The sequence below is a fragment of the Sardina pilchardus genome, chromosome 3, assembly GCF_963854185.1.
Source record: "Sardina pilchardus chromosome 3, fSarPil1.1, whole genome shotgun sequence".
Lineage (NCBI taxonomy): Eukaryota > Metazoa > Chordata > Actinopteri > Clupeiformes > Clupeidae > Sardina > Sardina pilchardus.
Genome location: NC_084996.1, coordinates 20,876,771 through 20,898,844, shown reverse-complemented (window position 1 = coordinate 20,898,844; position 22,074 = coordinate 20,876,771). Strand labels below are relative to the sequence as shown.

The following is a 22,074-nucleotide window of genomic DNA, read 5'->3' as shown; positions in this document are numbered from 1 at the left end:
TTAGGGATGTGTTCATGGGAATTTTCGATCATTCTTCCAGAAGCGTATTTGTCAGGTCACACACTGATGTTGGACGAGGAGACTGGCTCTCAGTCTCCGTTCTTATTCATCCCAAAGGAGTTCTATTGGGTTGAGGTCAGGATTCATGTACTGTAGGCCAGTGAGGTTCATCCACATCCAAGTGTCATCCATGTCTTTGTGGACCTTGCCTTGTGCATTGGTGGACAGTCATCTTGAAACAGAAAGTGGCCATCCCCAAACTGTTCCCACAAAGTTGGGAGCATGGAATTGTCCAACATCTCTTGATTAATGCTTAAGCATTTAGAGTTCCTTTCACTGGAACTAAGGGGCCAAGCCCAGTTCAAGTACCTTGTAATATAGTTGACGCATGTAAGTCACTTTGGACTAAAAAGTGTCTGCTAAATGTAATGTAACATCAAGAGTAAGTGCATCAATGAGTGCAATTGTCTGGAGGGGGAATGCGGCTGGGAATGTCTGCCTCCTTGTTGTCCCTGTCAAGGTTGCCATGGTAGTGGACACATCAACAGGCACAAGCAGGTGGTAAGCCAAAGATCAGCAAGACTAGTTGTGCTGTAAGTAGTGCTATGAGAAGAGATGTTCTCTGAAGAGCTGGGTCTTCAGAAGTTTTTTTTTGAAAATGGAGACAGATGTCCCTGCTGTCCCCAATTACATGTTAGCATGTACTGTAGTTATGGCCTGTTTCATATACGGTAACGTGACATACCCTGTATATTGTAGGCTTGACATTTTAGTTTGAATTCTGCACATTCTACACATTAGCTCTTTTTACCTGAGATTTATAGCGCTTGAGTAGCCTCAGATTAATTACCTCCGCCAACGATTATGTTTTCATCGGGGACCGGTGTTTGTTTGTCTGTTTGTTTGTTTGTTTGTTTGTCTGTCTGTCTGTCTGTTTGTCTGTTTGTCTGTTTGTTAGCAAGATAACTCAAAAAGTAATGGATGGATTTTGCTGCAATTTTCAGGGAAGGTCAGAAATGACCCAAGGAAGAAACAATTACATTTTGAGAGAGATTCGTAACACCGTCGGGATTCGGAGCCGTTTATGTTTTTCGCTTAGTGGTGTAATGCCATGGTATGGCCACGTGGTGGCGATCTGAATAGTTTAGGTTCAAATGTATGACAACCTAAGAAGAACATTACAGGCGGAGGTCTGCGCTCTCTGAGTGCTTTTCTAGTTGTGCATGAGTTCATGACGACTGTGATTCCTACATGTCCCCCCCCCCCCACACACCTTTTTTGTTGTATGAGTTACGATCATCAAAGCAAGAATAGTAAGTAAGTAAGTAAGTAATATTTATTTATAAAGCACGTTTACAACAGTTCCCACTGACCACAGTGCTGAATAGCATAAATGAGAGAATGAGTTACTCATACTGTACAGAATGAAATGGAGAATGAGAGTTACTCATACTGTACAGGAAACACTTGATTGATAACATGTGATTACAGCAAGATCATTAAACATTGAGGCTTTGACCTGTGTTTGCTTACTAGGAGTGTCCGTGAGCCATAAAGCACTGATTCATAATGTGCACATCTTTTGTTTCTATTCTGCGGAATTAAGGATGTTACAAAGCAAGACCTTACCAGGAAGGCCAAGAAGCTGATTGGAGATGCAAGCAGCTTGCTGTCCAAATCCAAGGAGGCAGAAAAGAACCTGAATGGTAAATTACAGAAGAGATGCATTCAAATTGGGCAAACAGTGGTGGATGTTCGTGGTGAACATGTTTTCTTTGAACAGTTACATTTGAATGATATGGTGTTAATATTCCATTCTAAGCGATTGTTCGCAAATGTTCGCCAAAAACTTCTTTTGTCAAACATGTTTAGTAGCACAGCCATACGGTTTTCATAACAGTAAACCTTGTCACCATCACCTCCGTTTTAGTGAGGGTAAAACAAAATTAGACAAAAATAGTTTATTTTACTGCTCTATGGAGACAAACGGGCGGCTCTGAAAGCCCCGAAAGAGAATTATCAGCCTATTATTGCATCATATCTTAGATGAATGAATTAGACAGGCCTTCTGTTGCCACAGAATTCAGAGGTTACTCCTTCTAATTCCTTGGGCTGCTGCTTTTATAAGCACATTACAAAAATGGAATTATCATGCAATGTAGCCTACTGGAGCTATACGGGGCATGAAAGGAAGTTCAAAGAAGAAGAAAAAGCCCGCACTCTGCATGCAAACGTGTTTATTGCACTAACTGAGGAAAGTGCTAGGCCGAAACTCGCAATAAACACGTTAGTACGGTCTTTTTTTTCGTTTGATGTAATGTATAAGTTTGGCCACACCAGAAGTGATGGCAGCATTTACATTACACAAAAAAGAAAAAACAATTAGACCAGTTCTTTTTCCACCAAATATGGGAGTTGAGAATAACAATAAGTATTACCTTTGCATACAAGATAGCCAGAGGATGATTAACTAAACTAAGTTCAACTAAAACACAAAGGATGTATTCAAAGAAGTACCAAGAACTGAATTGAATTTGAATTTCCTAATACTGTCCTAATAGCCGTAATCTGCTTTGCCATGGCTTCTATTATGTTTTGCAGACACGGCAGCAGAATTAGGCTCACAACAGAAACGGGTTGTTTTGGCTAAAGACAAGATGGCTGCTCTGTGGAGGCAGTTACGGACTAGCCAGCAGAACCTCAGCAAGATCAACAGAGGTCAGCTTACTGTGTGTGTGTGTGTGTGTGTGTGTGTGTGTGTGTGTGTGTGTGTGTGTGTGTGTGTGTGTGTGTGTGTGTGTGTGTGTGTGTGTGTGTGTGTGTGTGTGTGTGTGTGTGTGTGTGCACCTGCATTTGTGTGTCATGTTTTTGTCTTCTCAGAAGCCATTAAGAACGGCTTATCATGTTTATATGTATGTGTGGGCAGTGTATAAAATCATAACCAGAGGCGAACATCCTGGGTTCAGAGAATAAAAGTCAAGATCAAGTATTTGATCTGACCGATTAGTAAATCAGCTCATCAATTAGCAACCAGGTAGATCAGATAATTAGTGATATCACCTGTGTTAAGTGCACAGGTAGAAAGAATATAAGGCAGGCACGATGAGCAGTCATGGGGAGTGTCTGTGTGTATGTGCATCATGTGTGTGGAAGGGGTGTGTGTGTGTCCAAACAAGTCAGTAAAGGCTTGATTTTAGAGACATTTCTTAACTGGTAGAAGCTAGTTTTGACTACGGACTTGACCTGTTTGTCAAATGTACTGTAAGATCTCCAGTTATGATCACACCCAGGCTCTTTATTGTTAGAATAAAAAGTTTATTTTTCTCTTGCAGTTCTAAGTTCAGTTTCAGCTGCTTGCGTTGCGTCTGAGCATAGATTCCAGACAGAGGGGCATTTGCTCAAAAGAAAACCACAGTGTTTAACAGCAACTATTATTTACTATTTTGGGTATCCCCAGGTGACACAGAACGTCTCTTAAACTCGACCAAGGCCGAAGTGTCAGCTGCTGAGGCCAATGTCAACACCATGACAACGAGAATTAAGGAAATCAGGGACGGTCTGAGAAACATTAGTGTTCCGTCTGCAGGGGGGTCTGATCTGGATGAGTTGCTGAACCAGACAAACAATGCATGTGAGTCTCATACACGCACAGGCGCACACATACATGCACAGGCATGCATATGCACACACACACACACACTGCCAAGAGTGTAACCTCACACAGCGCGCGCGCGCACAAACACACACACACACACACACACTGCCACTGGACTAACCCAGGCTAAATATGAATATATAATAATAGATCAGTGAGGACCTAGCTTCCTTTAGTGCCAACTACTATATGCTGTTGTTACCATTTGTAAGACAAATGTTTTGCTTATATGTCATAATACAGTATGTGCTCCAAACTGCCCACCGGAGGCAAACTTTGTAGCACAGACAGTAAAATATTTTATGGTTGTTATTCAACCTAGTTTATATTTACAACCATTCCATGATATCATCACAGACCTCACACAATCAGTTTAACCTCCATAACCTTTTAGTTGTAGTGTCATTGGGTGACTTGGCATTTATAAATAAAATGTACTGTTATTATTATTAATAATATATATTGTATATGTGTGAATGTATGTATATTATTATTATTATTATTATTATTATTATCACTACTACTACTATAATCTGAGCCTACACAAACTTCCTGTCCACAGTGAAGGCACTAGATGAAACATTTCCCACACTGGTGAAGACCCTTGCAGATGTGGAGAATATCAGTGCTCTGGCTCCCCCTAGTGGCAACATGTCAGAGAGCATGAGGCGGATCCGGGAACTAATCAAGCAGACGAGGCAGATGGCTAACGCGGTGAGTTGTCCACTCCAGTAAAAAAACAGCTACTCCAAAATGTAAGATAACACGCCCTGTGAGCTGAGGTTCTGCTGCTCCATGTTTTTATTTCTGTGAAAAGGTAGTTCCTCTCCTTGTTCCCCATTGCCTTCATATCTCCTCTGTGGGGTTAAGGCTCTGGGCTCTTTGGTGCTACATAAATAGGTGCTATAACTGAATTTCCCTCAATCTTTCCCTTTATCTCTCTCACGACCCTATCCCTCATTTCTTCTCTGCCTCTATCTTAAATCTCCCTCTCTTTTTCCCTCTCTGCTTTTATCTGTCTCTCTCTCTCCATCTCCCTCCATGCTTCCCTCTCTCTCCCCTTCACCTTCTGTCTCTATCAACTCCAAACCCCTCTCTGCATATCCTACCATCTCTCTCTCTCTCTGTGTTTAGATCAAAGGGCCCATGTTGTTCACGGGCAAGGGTTATGTTGAACCCCGACTCCCCGTCGACCTGAGGGACCTCCGTGCAGTGACGACCTTTGACCTCAGCCTACAGCGCCCCCCCGTGGAGCCCCCCAGGGGTGACTCAAGCCGCAGGCGAAGACGCAGACAGGGTCAAAAGAAAGCAAAGGACATGTTCGTGCTTTACCTTGGCAGCAAGAATGTGAGTGGGGAAGTACAAACACTGCTGGCTAGTGACGTCAGTTTTGCATACAACAAAATGTCAAGGTCAAGGTCAAGGTAGCTTTACTGTCTCCAAGGAGCAAGTACTGTATTTGTGCAGCCAGACAGGCATATATAAGGACAAGACACACAACAATACAGCAAAAAATAAAATACCCACAGTATCTAAAACACAATAATAAATAGATAGATACATCTATCAGTCTGACAAATGACAAAATGTACAAATAATTCAATGGTGACATGAAAGATGAAGTACAGTAGAAAGAAACAGAGAGCCAAAGGAAGACGGAAAGATGTTGCTCCTGTAGCGTTTTAAGTTGATCTGTTAATGTGATCACAGAATTCATAGTTTACCCACCTCTTAATTTACCACCCCTTGGCGCGTGCACACACACACACACACACACAGTACACACACACACATACAGTACACACACACATACAGTACACACACACATACAGTACACACACACACACACACACACACACACACACACACACAGAGCACACACACAGTACACACACACACACACACACACACATACACACAGAGACACAGATACACACACGCAGACACACACCTCGGATTATTGTGTCTCTCTCTCACTCTCTGTCACACATACACACTTCTGCCCTCCATCCAGGTCACTGGAGACTTTGTGGGCATGGTGCTGCGGGACAACGTCCTGTACGGCATGTACCGGCTGGGCGGAGCCTTCCACAGCAAGCTCATCAGCAACGTCACCAGATCCACACGGGACCCGGCTTATTTCGACCGCGTGGAATTTCACAGGTGCGCCACAGTGACCTCTGCTGTCCAACTAGCAGTATGGTAGCTATCGACTTGACATAACTACTGGAGGATTTGAGAAGCCACTGTTGGAGTGTGTGAGGCAGCAGATGAAGAGCACTTTTCCATTACGCTACATCCGCCATTTTCAAAAGTCTACTGGTTAGGGCTTCCAGCTTGTAACGGTTGAGCACTGCTCTCCCAGTGGTTGAGCAAGGCACCTAACCCCTCACTGCTCCCCGGGTGGCGCTGTTGAGCAGGCAGCAACACCTCACTGTGTGCTGTGTGTTCACCAACTCACGCAACTTGGGATAAATGCAGAGACTGAATTTCCCTCACGAGATCAAAAGAGTATACTATACTACACTATACTATACTATATGTATGACATGTAACCCTGAATTGCTCTGGAGAGACTGGCCCTTGTAATTATTTACATTGATAATTGACAATTGATAATTATTAACGTAGTGATGTTATATATTGATATCTAAGGCTAATGTGTCAAATTGTTATTACAAAGTGTAAGAAACTGTTTTCACACTCTGTTTACCAGGGTTTACCAGGACATGGAGGTGATTTACACTCGAGGCTACACCTCCGCGGACCCCATGGCCCTGCCTGCAGTTCAGCTGCAGCCGCCAGACTCCCTGCACAACCTCCTCCAGCTGCACCCCAACAGCACAGCCTTCTATGTGGGAGGCTTCCCGCAAGGCTTCACTGTGAGTTGATGAGCCAGTGTTGTAGCCAAGTCACTATGCCTCGAGTCCGAGTCCGAGTCCGAGTCCAGGTTCGAGTCTCCAGTGTTCAAGTCCGAGTCAAGTTCAAGTCATTGAAAAAAAAATTCCAAGTCAAGTCACGAGTCTCTAAATTTAGCTAAAGACTCAGACTCTGTGATGAGCCCTAAATTAAATGCTGGGCAAGTGCAAGTGCAAGTGCAAAGTCTAAAGTCTAGCAAAGCAAAAAAAGTGTTAGTTTGTCGTAAGTTTAGTGTTGCTTTAATACCATGAGAAAGACCCTAAGTACAAACATCGATGGGTCAGCTAAAAGCTTTCTCACGCCACATGATGCCATTGATTCTACTGTAAGTCAGATAAATGACTGGAAAAACATACTGTAGCTGCTCTCTCCCTTTAGCCCCCTGTAGAGATGGGCCAGAGCTTGTCCTTCTACGATGGCTGCATAGAGTCCTCCATGCTCAACCACAAGCTTCTGGGCCTCTACAACTTCCAGCGAGTCCTCAATGTCAACCAGGAGCGCCCTTGTACAAGGTACCTCCAACAGCATATCTCTGTTTGTGTGTGTGTGTGTGTGTGTGTGTGTGTGTGTGTGTCTCTGTGTGTGTTTCTCTCTATCACTCTCTCTCTCTGTGGCTGTGTGTTTGTGTGTGTTTGTGAGAGAGAGAGAGAGAGAGAGAGACAGAGACAGAGACAGGGTGGGAGGGAGAGATAAATACAAAGAGAGAGAGATAAATAGAGAGATACCCTAGTAATTTAATTGGCCAATTAAGTTTGTACGCTTGTTTGGAGAGGTGTATGCATGCTGTTTGTACTTACATGAAATGATCAACTCTGATACTATGTCAGTAATAGATATTAGCTTCCTCTCTTTTGAATGTCTTTTTTTCCTCCTGGTCTGGATTCAGGCAGGTACAGCAAACTGAGGAGCTGTACTTCGATGGCACTGGCTACGCTACAGTTAACATTCCCAAGACAAGGGGTCTGCAGAGAATTCAGTTTTCCGTGAAGACCTTGTTGAAGAATGCACTGCTGTTCTACGTGGGGAATGAGGTACTCTATGGAGTTGCACTTGAAGCTGTTTGTTGAATCTTGGAGTTTTGAATGAAGTTGTCAATCACATGTGAACACAAGGTAGCATAGCTACTGAATGTATGCGTTATAAGGAATCGGACAAAACAGTTTAGTCGGGGTGGTGGCACACTAAAGTTAAAAGTCAAAGTCACTTGGTATCTAACAGATATTTTGGCAGATTTTTTTCTCCCAACTGGGAGAAACGGGCTTCCATAGGTCTAGTGCCCGCTCAAGGGCATCATGGTGGAAGTTGGTAATTGAACCCACAAGTTGTCATGCTAACCCAGCTCCTTAACCAGTACGCTACCACTGCCCCCACCAACTTTGAACGACAGGTCTGGGAATGGAACCTGGCATTAAAGAGGAATAATGCAGGATTGGCGATTTCATCTCTGGTTTCGGTTTCGTTTTTCGTTTTCGCTCGTTTTATGCTTGCATATTTCTCTGCAGAGCTTCCCCGACAGCTTTAGCGTGTATATTTATACATATATAGGCTATATATAAATATATAAATTGCAAGCGTGGTTCTTCTTGTTCCTTTCACGTCTCTGACTTCCAGATGTAAACAGCAAACGATCGTTTATCAGAAAGTTGCAAGGTTGTAATAGCGGAGAGGGACACTAGGGGCGGGAGGAAATGTGACTGTTTTCGATAAAACTGGTCAGTCAAGCAAAACAACGATTTCTAAGCGATTTTATGACTATGAAAAAGTTGCATAGGGTCTCTTTAAATTGTTAGGCAGTGATATTACCTTTTAAATTAGTGAATAGATTTGGGATAGTTATAACATTAGCTTTACTGAGACTTTGCCCATTTTGTCATACACTCATTATAGGTCATCTGTTGTCATGGGAACGCATGGCGACTACGCCGCTCCGTTTTGGCACTGTCTTATGTATCAGTCTTGTGTGTGAAGCGCTTTGGGTTGCACTTGTGCACGTTAAAATGCGCTATACAAATAAACTTTACTTTACTTTACTTTACTTTACTTTACTTTACTTTAAGATACTATATCATGAGCACTTCACTGCACTCCTAAGACCTTTGTTGTGTCACAGAAATCCTACTACAGTCTGACTGTGGAGAAGGGCTACCTCGTCCTAACTGGCAGTCAGGGTGGCAAGGTCTTTTCCAACCGGACATCCAATGAACTCTTTCCCACGGTATGGAAGCGATAGCTTTATGCTCCTGGTTACTTATTAACTCTTCAATGGGCAGCTCAATTGTTTGGTAGAACATGCTTTGTATTGTGTGTCATCATCAAAAAAAAAAATTATCTACACAATCTTTTTGACCCATGGGTGTCAATTAGTTGAAGTATCATATCTACAAACTACAGTAATGCCCTGATCTGGGCCAGATTCATTACAGACTTATCTGGAACATAGCTGTTGTTATTGACCTTGTGTGACCTTCACCGAACTTCACTGACCTTGCTCTTCCATGTCCTGTTCTTCAGGCCAGAGACAAGTTCAAAGAGATTAATGTTCGATTCAATGGCCCAACTGTATCACTCTTTGAAACCCCCCCAATTACGATACCTTATACCAAAGACGTCTTCAACTTTCTCTACATCGGCGGAGTCCCAGATTCTTTAAGAGAAAGGTAAGACAACACAAAGTGGCAAAGTCCTTTAAAAGAGAGGTAGCTAACACTGACACAGACTACTGTAGCACCACAGTCTAGCCTCTGACTGTACAGTCTAGCGTTGTGAAACGTTTGAGAACCACTGGTCTAATCCCACTATAATGATTGTGGCATTGATGTGGTTTGTGTCCCAGGGACAACATCCCAGCCCCAGCACTGAGGGGCTCCCTCCAGAGAGTGCCCAAGCTCAACCTTCAGAGTGAGAACTTCATCGAGCTGCTGGGGGTCAGGAAGGGCTTCCGGCTGGACCTACTGGTACTCTCACACATAGCACTACACCACTGCTACACCACCACTACACCACTACTACACCACCACAACCACCACCACCACTACACCCCCACTGCACCACGACTGCACCACCACCACTACCACCACTACACCACCACCACACCATCACTACACTACACCACCACTACTACACCACTACACCGCCACTACACCACCACCACTACACCACTAGACTAGACACATTTGGTCCACTTCATCACTACCTCTAAGGTAACCCAGTTGTTCTCTCCACTAGGCTGTTCGCGATGCAGAGTTTAAAAACGGCAGTGCCCTCACAGAAAAGCCAGCGCCTTTCAAAGACATGATTTCTCTGGGTTTCAAGACTTCTGAACCAGGAGGAATTCTTCTTCAGACCACTCAAGGAGTAAGTATACCATTTCAGGCTCTGGCTCAAGTAACCTACCTCACATATTGTCTCCTTATAATTATAAGTTATTGTCAAAATTGACGTTTTTGTCAAAATTCAGTTACTGGCATATTCTTATCCTGTTACACCTTAAGAAGGTGAGGTGAGGTGTCTCTTGTTGTTGTATGCATTTTTGAACATTATATCTAAAGAAATTTGTTCCACTTATCAGGATAACTCTATGGTAGGCTATTCTAAGACTTTGAAGCTCATTATCTCAGAATTACTCAAAATGTTGATAGAACCCGTAGACAGACATACAGACAGAGGAACACAGAACACACTATTACCAACACAGATTCTGCTACTCTGCTTCCTCATAAGCGTCTGCGTCTGAATGAGCTAGCACTGGTGCAGTCTCTGCACAACTACAGGAATCTATAGAAGTGATACAACACTTTACTATAGGACCACTGTAGGGAAATTATATGATTGAGGTATTGCAGGATAACGTCATTATACTGTACACTACTGTTGGTTACTGTAGCTCAGTCTCTGCACAACTATAGGAATCTATTGAAGTGATATAACACTTTACTATAGGACCACTGTAGAGGGAAATGATATGATTGAGGTATTGCAGGATACCAGAGTAGCTCTGGGTATAGCCACCACTACACCATCACTCCACCACCACTACACTACACCACCACTACACCATCACTACTCCACCACTGCACCACCACTACACCACCACCACCACACCACCACCACTACACCACCACCACCATCACTACACCACCACACCACCACCACTACACCACCACCACACCACTAGACTAGACACATTTGGTCCACTGCCTTGTTCGCGATTTCAGTATTAAAACACTCTACATTAAGTCATCTGGTATAATTGATACGATCGGCTATAAGCTACTTACAGACGCATTTGATTGGCCTTTGTGATAGACCCTGCAGCCAAAGAGCAGCCAGGCAGCTACAGTGCTACACTCTGGGGCATGAGATTAAAGAGGACCAGATTTCTCCTTAAAGGAGCTCCTTCTGACCTGGACCCTGTCCAAGTGTCCTTGAGCAAGACACCGAACCCCAAATTACTACTAATGTGCTGATTGGAATTGTTGTGTGGTAGTCTTTCACTATCACTGTTCAACTTACAGGCATTTGTTAAGTTCTTTGGAGAAAGGGATTAGACACATGCAGATCAGCAGAAGGGATTGAGGTGAAATGCCTGTTCTGGTGTTCACCACACAAATGCAGTCCGTTGACCAATGACCATTTAACTCCTAGACAGATGTTTGATGTTTAATGTTCGAATGCAGTCCGATGACCGTTTAACATCTGGAGGGTGGTTCTGGTCTCTGCCCACAGGCCCAGGGGCTGAGACTGGCACTCGCAGACGGTCACGTGGAGTTTGAATTCGGCAGCCGGCAGGCAGTGAGGTCCAACAGGAAGTACAATGATGGGAGATGGCACTACCTGACGGCCCTCAGAAATGAGTAAAGCATCTTACTCTCTCTCTCTCTTTCTCTTTCTCTCTCTCTCTTTCTCTCTCTCGCTCTGTCCTTCTCTCCCTTCCCTCTCTCTATCTGTGTCTTTTTGTCTCCTGCTCTTTCAGTGTGCTGACTGTAAATCACACACACACACACACTCTCACACACACACACACACACACACACACACACACACACACACACACTCACACACACATACTCATTACCACATCTGTGCTTTCAGGCTGGCGCTCAGGGTTGATGACAGGGACACGGGGACTCACTTTCTGTCCCCTGACGTAACCAAGGGCCAAAACCTCACTTTGGGGGGAGAGGTTTTCACTGGTTCCCTTGGAGATCTCTACATAAGAAGGTTGACACTTTTTTGCATTACTGGTCACTGTTCCCTCCTACTGTACATCTCTGTCTGTCTGTTTGTCTGCCTGCTTGCATTTGGAATTATAATTTCATAAGTGTAACTATACATAAAAAGGGACTGACTGTGTGCTGTCGACAGTTGCAGATTTTTTTATTATTTGTTGTTGTTGTTGTTGTAAGGTGTCCTTGAGTGCCATGAAAGGCGCCCCAAATAAAATGTTATTATTATTAACAATTATTTGCACTCTGATGCCGTCCAGCGAAGGCTGTTCACAGTGAGGTCCATCATCCTAACCCTGAGGGCCTCATGTGTTTGGGCTGCCCGCAGGCCAACGCAGCAGTACATGCCAGCAGACCTGTCCCTGTTCACCCAGAAGGGAGACGTCACCCTGGGCCTCTGTGCAGCAGAGCGCCCTGCTCAGGCTATAAGAACCAAACATGGAAAGAGCTCTAAGAAGAAAACCCAAAAACAAAAAATTAGACACCGTAAGAAAAAGGTAGAAGGCTTACTCCTTTATACAGTCTACCATTATACCATTATCTACACGGTTTTATATATGTATTTTATGAGTATACAGTACAGTATGTGTGTTTGCGTCTCTGTGTGTGTGTATCTGTGATTATCTGGGTGTTTTTCGTTTGTACTTATATGCGTGTTTGTTTATGTGTGTGTGTGTGTGTGATTATGTGGGTGTTTTTTGTTTGTACCTACATGCATGTTTGTGTGTGTGTGTGTGTGTGTGTGTGTGTGTGTGTGTGTTTCAGAGTGGATCTCGTCCTGATGGGCAGTCCTGTAAGAGTCCTGTGGCCCTCCCTCAAACCTTCTCCCTGACCAGCCCAGACAGTCAGCTCAGCTACCACATCTCTCCTCAGGAGCTCAACTACAGGTGCTCACACACACACATTTATATTCACATTCATACATGCCTCATGAAGATCTCAACTATAGATGCTTTACACACACATTGAAAATATTCACATTGTTAACAGGTTTGTTTTGATGCTTCTCTTGCACTAAATACACACACACACTCACACAAACATACTGTGTCACTTTATCTTAGAATATGACTATCAAAACCGCATAGCTAATCTAGAGAACACCTCATAAGCTTAAGTGTTCAGAAGAATTAAAAAATGATTTGCTGTTTTAACCTTTGACTTGGTTGTGTTTCAGACCTTATTTCTCGCTGGTGATGAAGACTACATCCACAGAGGGCTTGATTCTACATATCAACGGCAAGCACAGTGCCCATGTAGCTCTCTACATGATCGGTGGCAAGATAAAGCTAGCCGTCGGGAAAAGGGTCATTTATTACAATAAGAAGATGAATGACAACGAATGGCACAAGGTATCTATGATATTAGATATGAACTGTGAATTATTTACATTTATCAAATGGTTGATTGAGGATTAAGGATGATAAGGATTGTTGACACCAAGGACGATAACAATAACTATAACAATATACTACTAGAAAAGCACTCAGAGAGCGCAGACCTCCGCCTGTATTGTTCTTCCTAGGTTGTCATACATTTGAACCTAAACTAATCAGATCGCCACCATGTGTCCATACCATGCTATTACACCACTAAGCGAAAAACATATACGGCTCCGTAATCCCAATGGTGTAACGGATCACTCCCAGAATGTAATAGTTTCTTCCTTGGGTCATTTCTGACCTTCCCTGAAAATTTAATCGAAATCCATCCATTACTTTTTGAGTTATCTTGCCAACAGACAAACAGACAGACACACAGACATACAAGCCCATCACATTTTAGCCACCACATTCATTAACACAAGGAGAGACTTTTTTGTCATTTGTGGTCAGTGTGGATGCTTTAATCGTTATGGTTATAGTTAGGCTGGACCAGTTTGTATTTTATGCTGTTGTCGGAGCCTTGGCTGTCCACAGTCGACATACAGTACAGTGTATTCAGGGAACAGGCGGCCAGCGGATGGTGCTGTATGTGACAAAAAACGTTTTAACAGAAGAGTTATCATTTTCGGTGTGAATGGCCCGTCAGACCTTAATCAGATGGGAGCAGTAGGAGTTTGAAGCAATTCATAGATTAATTATAATCATATATTCATAACGTGTCCGTCAATATTACCATAACGATGAAAAGAAGGGGACTGCATTACAAATGTGAAGCAAGCAAAAGGCTGTATCACACCTGTGCCTCTGTACTGCTGTTTGCCTGTTTCACACCTGTGACTCTGCTCAACCCACTGCACAGGTGGACTTCAGCGTGGAGGAAAAGACCTTTCACCTGCTCGTGGACTTCGTAAGGGTGCCCGATGGACAACTACCTGCTGAGACGAGAGCCGGCCTTAACCTCAGGTCACCTGTCTACCTGGGCGCAGACCTCACAACCCCCAGCACAGCAGCGCAGGTACGTCTTATCTCATCCGTCTACCTGGACCTTACTACCCCCAACACAGGAGTGCAGGTACGTCTTACCTGTTTATCTGGACATAGACCTCAAGATTCCCAACACAAGGAGCAGAGACAGGGACCAGGCGATGTCGCCAAAATGCAAGTGTAACGGATGCCAGCTAGTTAGCTGTGCGTGTGGAATGTTAGTAAACCTGGGCTTTTAGCTGGATTGTTAGCGAGCTCGACTCCCGATCCGTGCTGCTGTTTTGTGGGTTCAAGTCTGGGCGTGTGCAGGGCTGAACACAATGGTTCAACACAATGCAGGTTACACAAGTGTGGTTGGAGGTGAACTCATTTGACTGGACAGCATAAGATTGTTGTGTTGCACAGTTTGACAGTAGACTGTAGCTTTGTTGTAATTTCACTATTATACAGTAGTCACAGTACACTGAAATGTTCCTCCAAGACGAACAACAACATGAATATGACTCTTTGTCATTACATATCATGGTAATGGGAGTTTTGTATGGGTTTGTAGTATTAGACAGAGTTGCAGAATACATCAAATATGTTATTTAAAAACATCCTGTAACAGCTCCTCCAGTGATAATGCAGTTTGTGTGTACATGTATCTGTGAATGTACATTTCATGTGATTATGTGTATGGGCACTGACTTGAACTCAAACAGCATGCTCATTTTGTTGCTTTTGTTTTGCAGAGGAAGTCCCTGCCAAAGGCTGCAGTGACCGGATGCTTTTATAATGTCAAGTTTCAGAACGAGCTGTTGCGCGAGCCTCTGACAAAATCATCATTAGGCCTATGTTTTGACGGTGAAATGGAGTCAGGGATCTTTTTCTATGGTGACAAAGATTGCTTGGCCTCCCGTGAGTGCTCCTTTTGATTTGGTTTTGCACATATTCCTGATGTTCGAAATAAATGGTCAATTCTCTGCTTTCAAATGATTGATGAAAAAAAAAACAATCATGAGCTGTTAAAATATTTATATATTCATAAGATAAAACGTTTTTAGTGACTATCCCAGCTGAAACAGTGGCTGACAAGCTGTGTCATGTTGTGTTGTGTTCAGAGACTCCTTTGATGGTGAAGGCTGATTTCCACCTTACTTTTAACATCCGCCCACGAGACTTAACGGGTTTACTTTTTTACGCAAGAGGACAAAACGGGCGATATATCAGTGTGTACCTGCAGAATGACAAGGTGGGTGTGTGTGCTATCTCTATGTCAGTCAACTTACAACAGCAAGAGTCTTAGCTTACATTTAAATGCAAAATCAGTGGTCACCAAAGTAAAGCTGGTGTTTCCAGTCGAACAGGTAATATTTCACTGTAGTAGGCTAGTCATGTAAAGGTGCTCTCACAGTGATGTTGGGTAACGTAACGTTACTTCTGTTGACGTTCAAATAAAACAGAGAGCTAGCTCGCTACTCCCTCCTCCTGCCTCCTGTGCAATGGAAACTCTCCTAATACAGGCAACAGGGTTACGTTTTTATGGTCCATGCTGGACCAGGTTGCATTTTATGCTGTTGTTGGAGCCTTGGCTGTCCACAGTCGACATAAAGTACAGTGTATTCAGGGAACAGGCGGCCAGCGGATGGTGCTGTATGTGACAAAAAACGTTTTAGCTAACAGCGTAACATCGGTTAGAGCACCTTTAAGTGTTAAAATGTATTTCAAGGGACGAGTAAGAAGCGGAACATGTTTGTTAGAGATGTACTGTACTCTCCACTTACATCATATATTGCCACAATGCCACCTAGTAGTTGTAATAATAATTCACAATGTTAAATGCAATATACGGTACATTTACTCAATTGTTATTGATAACATTTCAGATAATTGCTCAAGCCCATGTTGGAGGAGACCGTCCGTACAGTGTGTCGATACCAATCTCATCCAACCTGTGTGACTCTTTCCACTCAGTCACAGGTAAATCACTTCACACACATCAAGGGCCTCATGTTAAAGTGAGCTAACTTTACAAGTAACAACGTCAAATGTTGCATAAAATTGATACTGCTTAGTATTAGCGGAGGAAAAACAAGAACTCAAATTGAGGGACTGTAATTTGGATTGTTTTGGATTTCCACAGTGCACAAACAGAACAGCGTAATCAAACTGGGACTGGATTCTAAATCAAGACGTATTCCAGGGCCTTATGCTGCCTTCAATTCCAACGCCCAATTCTCCTTCTACTTTGGGGACGTGCCAGGTAACTTCACAAAGCATACATCACACATTAACTCACTGAGTTCCTGCATGTAATCTGCCGTCTGTCTCGCTTGTGAGATGGAAGTGACCCAAATTAGAATTGAAATGATGATGTGCTTTTCACGCTATTATGAAAAATTCAGATATCGTCCCAAAAAAAAAAAAAAAAAAAAAAAAATCAATGGGATTTGACCTGGCAGTGTGAACATACACAGTAGTCTGCCTTGGTAAAGCTGGTCATTTACCTGTATTAGGTCAATTTAATCTTCTCTGATGAATGTTGTGATCATTTCCACCACAGGTAACCTCAGGGAACAGCTGGCCCCACTGGAGCGGTCATATGTGGGCTGCCTTCGGGGCGTGAAGCTGAATGGAGCAGATGTTGTGCTCTCCCACTGTGCACCCAATAGCTCAGTGAGTCTGCAGGGGTGCCCCGTAAAATAAGCAACAGACAGTCATCACTCAACACCCACCTGTCCAGTTCTAACATAAGAATCAGAAACGTCCATTGTCCATGTTTTTTGTGTATGCAAATAGCAATAGTCTATAATAGTCTTTAAGAATCAGGGCCTGTTGACAAGAGAAGGCAGAGGGCGAGGAGACGTAGCACAGACACAGGTGAGACACAGGTGAAGCATGTGGTGGCAGTAGGGAGGTGAAGAAATGGGACCTAAACACAAGGTCCCAGGAGCTGCACAGGAGTGTTGAGGATATTTACCTCTGCCAAGGAGCTTGTTTTCTTCAGGGGTTGTTTGTCTGTCTGTCTGTCTGTCTGTCTGTCTGTCTGTTTGTTTGTTTGCAAGATAACGGTTATGTTTTCCGTTGGTGGAGGTCTGCGCTCTCGGAGTGCTTTTCTAGTTGCATTATGATTCGCTACACTGAAAGACATTTTTACATTTACAGTAATTTCTTGTGTATTAGTCGCATGCGTATAAGCCGCAGGACAGTGTTTTGTGCAAGAAACAAAACCATATTAATGCCATATTAACTGCCCCCATGTATTAACCTCATAGCTGAAGAAATTTTGCAAAATCAATGTATAAGCCGCGGCTAATAGTTGGGAAATGACGGAACATTTAATCATTTAGTTCAGCTGACACTTTTATCCAAAGCGACTGACAACAAAAGGGGATAATCAAGGTACGGTGTGACAGTATGAAAGAATGCATACAGTAATTTCCCCCATATAAGCCAGATTGTGTATAAGCCGCAAGGCAGTGTTTTATGCAAGTTAAAATAAACAAAACCATATTGATACCTAGTGTTAACCTCGTAGCTGAAGAAGTTTTGCAAAATCAATGTATAAGCCGTGGCTAATAGTCGGGAAATAACGGTAACAACATCATTGAGATCTAAACTGTGATAAAGAGATCTTATTGAAAGAATGTTGTGAGCTGGACCAAGTCTTTTGGACGTGATGCTCATTGGTTTACAATATAGTACTGTAGCTTCTCATTTTGTTGTATAACACAGTGTATATGAATGTACTGATGCATTAACAAAGGATTTACAGATTGAACTTTCAGCACTTACAGTATGAGACATGAGACAAAAGGATTGCTGCTGACAGAGTGAATCTGTTTTTTAACCCTTAGATGCATAAGTGGGGTCAAAAATGACCCCAGAGGTTGTTTTCTTGCAGTATCTTCTTCATTTTATTTTTTTTTCATTTAACCTTCTATGTATTCCTCAAATAGGTTGTCTTTGACATGAGGCCATTTGGATTTGTGTCTAACTGTTATATTTTTAAAGTAATTTAATGTTTTGTATCAGTACCACCGATCCGCATAGGTGGGGTCAAAAATGACCCCAAGCATTTTCTATGGAATTTCAAAAGTTAACCCTAGGATCTTTTGATTTTTATCAACTGTGGCAGTCAGGTATACATTTACTGTTGATTATCACATCTCATGTCAGCAGTTTCACCATCCTGGAGGCTATTTTTACACAACAACATAAATCTAAGTATCATCATATAATGTGGCGGCCAAGCGTTCATAGCGACGTCGCTTTTTGATCCTTCGATGTCCGCTCTTCCTATAATTGTGAAGCAGAATTCACCAAGCGATATTTACAGAGGGATTTGTTGATATAGCGTTCTTGGCCTGATTTGTATGACTTTTTATGCCTAAAAATAGGGCAAAAATCTATTTTTTTAAGCCAATTGGCAGTACCTTCTGATTTACTGGATAACAAAAGAAGATATTCATAATCACCTCTGTAAATGTTTTTTTATTTGATATATTAACACTACAAAAAAAATATTTTCAACCTGGCTTTTTCCAATGGTCAGATTCTTTGCATCAAAACATATATGCAAATTAGTGCATATTTAATTAGACACGACCTAATTAGCATATTTAAACATAAATACAGAAAACTTGCAATACGTTTTTTTCTCCTATTTATGTGAGTATTCAACTGGTAAAGTTTCATGAAGATATCTCTAAGTTAAAAAAAAATTACCCTATTCACCTATGTTGAGATAATTTTAGGATGTTTACCTTTTTTGCCTATCTAAAAGCTGTTTTGTAATAAAATGTTAATTAAAGTGATGCATCAATATGTCCAACATGAAATAAAAACATTTTAGACAAATATATAATAAAAATCATCATCTTTAACCAAAATGAGAGACATTATTTGAGATTACAGCAAAAAACGCATGCATTCTAATTGGGGTAATTTTTGACCCCACTCATGGAAGAGTGTAGGTATTGGTAGCCTATGCATCTAAGGGTTAAAAAGATAGCTCTTATTTGCATTTGAGCTTGTTGCTTTTAGCAAAATACTTGAAAATTAACATTTTTATGGGTGTAACATAGATCATTTTGAAAGGGCTTTGAAAATGGTGCTTCTGAATCACATCTAGTGTTTGTAAAATGTCCAAGAAAACATCATACAGGAAATAAATCTATAGTTAAACTTTTCATTCGGTGTTTGCAATTTGTTTAAATTCATATTTTGCACAATTACAATAAACCAATTCATTTAAATCACTGACCTTTTTGATTGTACACAGTCTCCACAGCATGCATGCAAAAGGTGGACTAAGGTCACCTAACCATTATCAATCGGGTGCGTTTCCCAAAACCATAGTTGCTAACCTGTTTGCAACTTAGTTGGTTGCCAATGGGAAATTGCATTGCAACCGACAAAGTTGCTAACTATGGTTTTGGGAAACGCACCCCTTGATAATGGTTAGGTGACCTTAGTAACTTAGTTGGTTGGCAATGGGAAATTACAGTTTTTCACAATTGCTAGAACACCTTTTTCAGAACTCTTTACCTTTTTCTCAAAACTGTGAACACAAAACTCATTTCTCAAACTACATTCTCGAAACCCTTCAATCTTGTTGGAAAACTGAACAATCACCTCAAAACACTTTTGACTTTGCTCAAAGCTAACTAATGGTCTCAAATCATTGAACACATCAGGCAAAATTACACTCCTGCAGAGCAGTGATAAGACAATACACCAAACAATGGAGGACACAGTTTTCAGGGCAGGGTTTATAGCTCCTGGGGGAATTGTATTCATTCTAATTTGAAAAATAAAATACAATGAAAATAAAGAATAAGGACTTATATCACTCTCTACTCATATCCAACTAATGGTCTCAAATCATTGAACACATCAGGCAAAATTACACTCCTGCAGAGCAGTGATAAGACAATACACCAAACAATGGAAGACACAGTTTTCAGGGCAGGGTTTATAGCTCCTGGAGGAATTGTATTCATTCTAATTTGAAAAATAAAATACAATGAAAATAAAGAATAAGGACTTATATCACTCTCTACTCATATCCTCTAGCCTGAAGATATAAATCAATAGTTTTGTAAGTGAACAGAAAGACAGGCCAATACTGTACTGATTTGTACTGTGATGCCACAGACTCTGATAGTACGGTAAGTATGCAATACTGTAATATTGTATTGTGCCAAAATTTAGACTTACTTGGACATACTGATGACTCAGCTCTTTCACTCTCTCAGAGTTGAGCTCAAAGGGTAGTAAGTGTGTAACAGTGGATGTTCAGTGATTACTGTACTGTATGATAATGGACATTTACGCTATTTCTCTTCTGTAGTCTGAATCTTTGGATTATTGACGCCACAGAGAAACCACTGATGTTGGGTTGGACCATGAAGTCCTGCTTCTCTCATTGGCATTCCATGAACCAGAACATGGTCAATGATTGTTGCCCAAATATCATCATTTACAGTATTGCAACTCTTGGGACTCTCTGTCTTTCTCTTCATCCTCTTCCTCCTACCTGCACCCTCCTCTTCCTTGTACCCCACTTCTACTGTAACACACACTTGTTGTCCCCTGCGTCTCTGTCAACTCTGAACTGACTTACGTATATTGGTTGTCACATCATTAGACAGACGTGTTATCAATTTTGAGTGGTAGTGTTCAAATGGAGACAACTGTGCACTAACTGTGTTCAACTTCTGTGTTGTTTGGTTATCAATATAATTAAGAAGTGCATCAGAATGCACAATGTGTTCACAGTTTTGCAAAAAGGGTTAATGAGTGTGGTAAAATGGGTGAAAGTGGGTGAAAGTAGTCTATGGTTTTACCAAAAAAGGGAATAATTCAATAAATGTGTCCAGGCATTTGAGAATTTGATTCAGAGAATGGGGTTTAGTGTTTGAGCAACTGTGAAAAACTTAAAGTTAGTTAGCAATTATGGTTTTGGGAAACGTTGTCTTCAAGGCAGCGCTGCCTGGAGGGCGCTATTGTTAGGCACGGGATAAGGGTAGGTATAGGGTGAAAGTGAGGGTTACGATTAGGTGCCTTTAAGTCGACGGTGGCAGCGCTACCTGGAAGACGACATTGGGGTCTTAAAGCACCATTGAACAAAGTATTCACTGTGACACACCAGCATCAACACAATGGTTTAATCCATCATCACAAGTGATTGATTTTGGGCCAAAAATGTTCAGGAAACACGAAAATGTAGGACAAACAAGAACAGGAGAGATGCTTCAGAATAGGCCTACTGAAGCGAAGTCGAGCCTTATTATAGTCCTTTACCTCACCATTTACGGAGGCAAACACAGTTTTCAGCAAAGATTCACATCTGACCTTTAGAGAGCCTTTCAATGATAATATTGCCAATGGCATGATCTCATTTTTTATAGCACAAGTTTAATATATTAAATACATATTTGTTTGGTTAAATCTTCTTTACGTTTTTATTTCACAACATAGGCCTATTAGTAATAGTAGTAATAATAACACCTCCAATTCCCCTTAACCTAAAAGCCGGATGGTATTATTTAATCAAATAACTCTCAACATGGATATACAGTACTGTATAGATCCCTGACATCTGAAAATGATTCTGAATCAAACAGCCTTTACAGTTTTTTACGATTGTTTACACACAAAAATATTTTTTTTCACACAATTAGCAAAATGTTACTCCAAGGAGCAAAACACCTCCACAGATTTGCACAACAGTACACACAATGGCCGGGTTTCCCAAAATTGTTAAGAAGCTCTTAAGTGCTAAGAACTTCTTAGGAGCGTTGTAAGAATGTTCTAAGAACGCTCCAAAGAAGTTCTTGGGACTTAAGAGCTTCTTAACTTTTTTGGGAAACCCGGCCAATGTCTGCTTCACCCTTTTTGCAAAACATTACACACAGTG

The 22,074-nt window shown here is 41.8% G+C and overlaps 2 protein-coding genes across 2 annotated transcripts in view; both read left to right on the top strand.

Annotated features, from left to right (window-relative positions):
- The window catches only part of LOC134075935 (laminin subunit alpha-3-like), a 28,780-nt gene extending 24,390 nt beyond the window's left edge, over nt 1-4,390 (top strand). The window contains exons 15-18 of the mRNA XM_062530962.1: nt 1,607-1,706; nt 2,602-2,718; nt 3,458-3,631; nt 4,218-4,390. Of these exons, the coding sequence (XP_062386946.1) occupies nt 1,607-1,706; nt 2,602-2,718; nt 3,458-3,631; nt 4,218-4,390 (564 nt within the window). The remainder of the gene's footprint in view (nt 1-1,606; nt 1,707-2,601; nt 2,719-3,457; nt 3,632-4,217) is intronic.
- A 520-nt stretch (nt 4,391-4,910) lies between these two features.
- LOC134076172 (laminin subunit alpha-3-like) lies at nt 4,911-17,954 on the top strand. The gene is made up of 20 exons (XM_062531175.1): nt 4,911-5,002; nt 5,670-5,818; nt 6,372-6,537; nt 6,953-7,086; nt 7,461-7,605; nt 8,685-8,789; nt 9,086-9,231; nt 9,408-9,528; nt 9,800-9,928; nt 11,300-11,427; nt 11,666-11,794; nt 12,128-12,296; nt 12,565-12,686; nt 12,977-13,151; nt 14,044-14,199; nt 14,903-15,068; nt 15,272-15,402; nt 16,037-16,130; nt 16,294-16,413; nt 16,714-17,954. The coding sequence occupies exons 1-20, from the start codon at nt 4,973-4,975 to the stop codon at nt 16,854-16,856; spliced, it is 2,658 nt and encodes an 885-aa protein (XP_062387159.1). The 5' UTR covers nt 4,911-4,972; the 3' UTR covers nt 16,857-17,954.
- The last annotated feature ends 4,120 nt before the right edge of the window (nt 17,955-22,074 follow it).

What these genes read in the sequence shown, in the direction of transcription:
- LOC134076172 (XM_062531175.1), top strand. Translation starts at nt 4,973, where the DNA reads ATGTTCGTGCTTTACCTTGGCAGCAAGAAT. An exon ending in CAAAGATTGCTTGGCCTCCC is followed by an intron (nt 15,069 to 15,271) that starts GTGAGTGCTCCT and finishes TGTTGTGTTCAG; the next exon opens with AGACTCCTTTGATGGTGAAG. An exon ending in CTCTTTCCACTCAGTCACAG is followed by an intron (nt 16,131 to 16,293) that starts GTAAATCACTTC and finishes GGATTTCCACAG; the next exon opens with TGCACAAACAGAACAGCGTA.